The 4,782-nt window shown below is 32.6% G+C and overlaps 1 protein-coding gene across 1 annotated transcript in view; it reads left to right on the top strand.

The window, feature by feature from the left end:
• The first annotated feature begins 4,085 nt into the window (after positions 1–4,085).
• Positions 4,086–4,782, top strand: part of LOC112528438 — a 1,225-nt gene continuing 528 nt past the window's right edge. The window contains exon 1 of the mRNA XM_025139465.1: positions 4,086–4,754. Within this exon, the coding sequence (XP_024995233.1) occupies positions 4,086–4,754 (669 nt within the window). The remainder of the gene's footprint in view (positions 4,755–4,782) is intronic.

Raw genomic sequence — 4,782 nt, 5'->3', positions numbered from 1 at the left:
GAGAAAAAACAGATGAAGCAGCAGATGCACAAGATGAGGACGACGGCGGCTATGAGGTAGTGTTCGGCCACCTGAAGCCAACGGCGGATCTGCTCATAACGAGTCTCCGGCGGGGGTAGTACGTCGTTGAATGAACTGATTAGATTTTGGAAGAAGGTTACGATGGTGGAGAGGAATTGTGAGAAGATGTTASSGGCGGAGTGAGTKAGTTTGTYSGTGTCCATYKGCTTCCAGCTCTCCGGCACATCGTCAACAATGGAGAATCCTCGGAGGTTTAGTTTTAGAGTCGTCGTCATTATGCTCTCACACACTCCCTCACTCCTCAATTCGGTTGATAAATAGGAAAAAGGAAATAAATGATGAAGTTTATAAAAGCAAAAGCAAAAGAAAGGCAAAGTTAAACAAAAAAAAAGTATACTCACCAAAAAAAAGTATACTCTTAAAAATAAATAGGCTGAATTGTATATTTGGTTTTTGTGATATTTAATTTGTTTTGGTTATAATTCTTTTAACTAACGTTTTCGTTAATTATGTTAAATCAATGGTCATTTTAGACTTTTTTCCTTTTCTTCTCTATGTATATATAGAGGAAAAAAGAAAGGGAAGCGTCTAAAAAAACCCAATGAATTTAGGGTGTGTTTGGTTTGCAGAAATGTTTATGAGAGATTTGGATTGGATTGGATTTAAAATCCATTCCTGTGTTTGGTTTGCAAAATTTGGATTGGATTTGAAATCTATTCATTTGTAAATCATGTTTGGTTTGTAGGATATGGATTGAGATTTTTTTTCCTTTATAAAACAACATATTATTATGTTCCATGTATCTAAACATAGTGAATCCAACAAGAAAGTGCCAAATAATCCAACATATTACAGTAGCAAGACCAAACCAGGCTGTTGCAATATCGATTTGAACAGAAGCCAAAACATACACAAAAGGGGAAAAGGGATTTGAAAATGTTATTAGCAAGCAATATTTCATCTTTGAAACTATTATATAAATCATTCAACTATTTTACAATTAAAATCACATAACAATTATATAACAGTTTCAATCTACTRTTATATAAAGGAGTAATATTCCATCCACTGTTATATAAATAGTTTCAATCTACTGTTATATAAAGGAGTCAATTTTCAATCTACTATTATATAAATCATTCAAAGACAGGGAAAAGGGATTTGAACAGAAGCTAAAACATGCTACTGGGTTTTTAACAGAAGCAAAACAGAAGTCAAAACATACAGAAAAGGGGAAAAGGGATTTCAGTATTGTTATTGGCAAGCAATATTCCATCTTTAACAGAAGCCAAAACATTCAAGAAAACGGGAAAAGGGATTTACCTGCTGAGTGATGAGAGAAGGTGACGAAGAGGAGGGGTTTACCTGCGGGTTAGGGCAGCAGCTTCGCGAGGGGACGGGAAGGGAGTACCGGCGAGGAGGACCAATTAGGGCTGAAGCTTCACGAGGGACGGGAAGGGAGCACCAGCGAGGAGGACCGATTAGGGCTAAAGCTTCGCGATGGACGGGAAGGGAGCACCGGCGAGGAGGAGGGTGAGGGGACAGGGAGGGAAACGAGGTGAAGGAAGCTAGAGGAAGCGATTATAGGAATCTCTTAGGATTTGGATTTTAAATCCCACCCTTTTGCAAAGGATTTCCAAATCCCATGTTTAAGGGATTTTAATGAAATCCCGGGATTTCAAATCCTGACGATTTGGCAAACCAAACACAGGATTGGAATGAATTTTAAATCCAAATCCCCCCAATTCCATTCCATTCATGCAAACCAAACGCACCCGTGCTTAACATGTTTTGGAATGTCCAAGAACTTAGTGTAATGATTAAGTCATTGTACAACTTTTTGAAACAAATAAGTCATTGGACATTCCAAAACATGTTAAACAACTCTCTGGACTTTCTAAAACTTGTTATATACACCCTTATGACCTATAAAACTAATTAACGTAGTAAAATAATAGAAAAAACATGAAAAAAAACCAATAAACATTCATATTTTGAACGATAAAGTCCCTAAACATTTTTTGAACAAAAAAAATACTTACATTATATAAAATAAAACAAATATACCAAAAAATACTTACATTTAAAAAAAATTATTGATAAAATTTATTTTAATTAAAAATAAAATATATTATGTCAATGGTTTTCAAATTAAAAAAATGTTTAAAAAGCTTTAAAAAAGATTACTGATTAAATTTATTTTTAATTAAAAATAAATTATATTCCGTATATGACTTTTCAAATTAAAAATTATTACTGATGAAATTTATTTTAATTAAATTTTTTTAATTAAAATAAATTTCACCAGTAATTTTTAATTTTTTTTTTCAATTTAAAAAATCAAATACGTAATATATTTTATTTTTAATTAAAATAAATTTAATCAGTAATTCTTTTTATATTTTTTAGTTTGAAAAATCAYTGYCAGAATATAATTYAATTTTAACTAAAATAAATTTTATCAAAAATCTTTTTTTTTAATGTAATTATTTTTTTTTGTAAATGTAAGTATTTTTTTGTTATATTTGTTTGATTTTATAGATCTAAATATTTTTTGGTTCAAAAAATGTTTAACAACTTAATCGTTCAAAATATGAATGTTCTTTGGGTTTTTCGGACTTTTTTCATTATTTTACCACATTAACCAGTTGTATAGGTCATAAGGATGTATATAACTGGTTCCAAAAAGTCAAAAGAGTTATTTAACATGTTTTGGATTGTCCAATAACTTATTTGTTCCAAAAAATTATCCAAAAACTTAATCATTCCAAACACTAAAATCTATTAAGTTATTTTAAAAATAAATTATTAATTAACTTTGACCTACAAAATATAAAAGGATTTATTTTACCAATAAGAAGGTATCTGGATGACGATTCACAATTCATGGACCTCCATGAAACTTGTTGGAAATGAACAACATTTTATTGGAAACATATTGCTATCTTTTTCAGTTGATTTATTGGAAACTAGTCCTCGATACAGTCTCCTACCAACCAAACAATTAAGAATGACATTATTTTATCTTTTTTATTTCAACAAAATACAATTAAATTCATCTTTATTTTATTTTATTTTTCTTAATTTATATAATAAAGTTTCAAAAATTCAAGTGTTTTGACTGTTTATCTTCAACATGTAAGAGTTTAGATGCTCAATTTGTCGTTCATTTCGTGGAAAGTATTTCGTAAATTTTTCATAAATGTAAAGTTTTATACATTATCAAATTTCATAAGACAACTCATCAAAGAAATTGTATATCAATATAGAAAATTTTAAACAATTATTATCTATACTACCTTATAAACCAGATTTATCAAAACTTTTAAAAACAATTTTTAATGCATAAAGTATTATACATTTATGCACAAAGTCTTAAAAAGAACTCATAATGCATTAAATACTACTACTTTATGTATTTTGACTTAAAATCTCTTAATTTACAATTAAAATAACTTATAATACAAATTACCAATGCACATTATTACATTTTTTTTCATGTTCTCAAGATACCTTTGACACATTTCACTCATGCCATCACCCTCTCAAACCTCTATGTTTTCTTCACATCCCCCAAAGTGAGATTCAAACTGATATTCATCATGAGTTATTAAAAGTTCTCTTATTTAATTGCTCTAGAACTCTCGGTCTCGCTCTCAATTTCTTGAGTTTTTGCTCTTGGTGTAAATCAAACACAAGTTTAAATATGTTGGATTTTAAAAAGTCATACAATTTTTTTCATTGATAGACTGAAGCTATAACTCTTATTTATTCAAGTGTAACTAAAATCATCGTTAAATCTTTTTTAATAAAACCAATGAAACTTCAAAATCGTTAAAAATTCACGACTTCCACCGTATTGCACGGATACACAACTAGTTTTAAGTGAATATATATGTATACACAAATTTAGATACACCTACCTAAATCCAACAATAATAAACCTAATTTATATGGAAAGAATCAAAAGTGAATCAATAAAATGGATAAATCCTCCTATATAAATCCACCTTCTCCATCAYTCTTTACATGCAAGTTGCAACCCTAAAAACCTTACACAAACCATGGGAGCCTCGGAAAGCACCGGACGTGGTGAGAAAGAGGAGGAAACTAATACATCCGCTGGAGGTCCCAATCTYGGCGCCGCTGCAGTAGCTATTGGCAGCGCTGCGGTGGCTGCATGGGGCGTTTCAAGAATGCTTTCCGACAACAGATTAGAGCCTCCCCTTTCCTTGCCTAATTCSGGTGGCACTACTTCTTCCTCTGCACCTCCACGTCGGTTCAAACTGAACACGGACGGTGCATGCCATCCCAACCATGAATAWGTTGACGGTGTTTTGCGAGGTCCGAGTGGGTACGCCGGAATCCTTCAAGACGGTTGTGGCAACTGGGTTCTTGGGTTTCGAGGGTTCATTACTTGGAGTGATTGTTTCACGGCTGAACTCCATGGGATTCTTAAAGGCTTGGAGCTTTTGGATAAACTCGGCTATAAGGAATCCATTCTTGAAAGTGACTCTCAAGCAGCTGTTCAGTGGGTTACTGGAGAGGAGGAYGTTGGCCCTGGTAAAAGTCGTGTCGTCGGTGACTGCTGGGAGCTGATCAAGAAAAGCAGGCATCTTGTTCGCAAAAACGGAATTACAATCCGTCGCTGTTCTAGAGATGCCAACAAATACGCTGATAAGTTGGCGAGTGTTGCGATTAAACAACGTGACCCATATGTGGAATTCACAGATGTTTCTCGTGAGATTAACATTCAGTCCT

This window comes from Cynara cardunculus (genome assembly GCF_001531365.2).
Source record: "Cynara cardunculus var. scolymus isolate 2C chromosome LG 15, CcrdV1, whole genome shotgun sequence".
Taxonomy (NCBI): domain Eukaryota; kingdom Viridiplantae; phylum Streptophyta; class Magnoliopsida; order Asterales; family Asteraceae; genus Cynara; species Cynara cardunculus.
The sequence above is the reverse complement of the archived record's forward strand: the minus strand, read 5'-3'. Positions and strand labels throughout refer to the sequence as shown.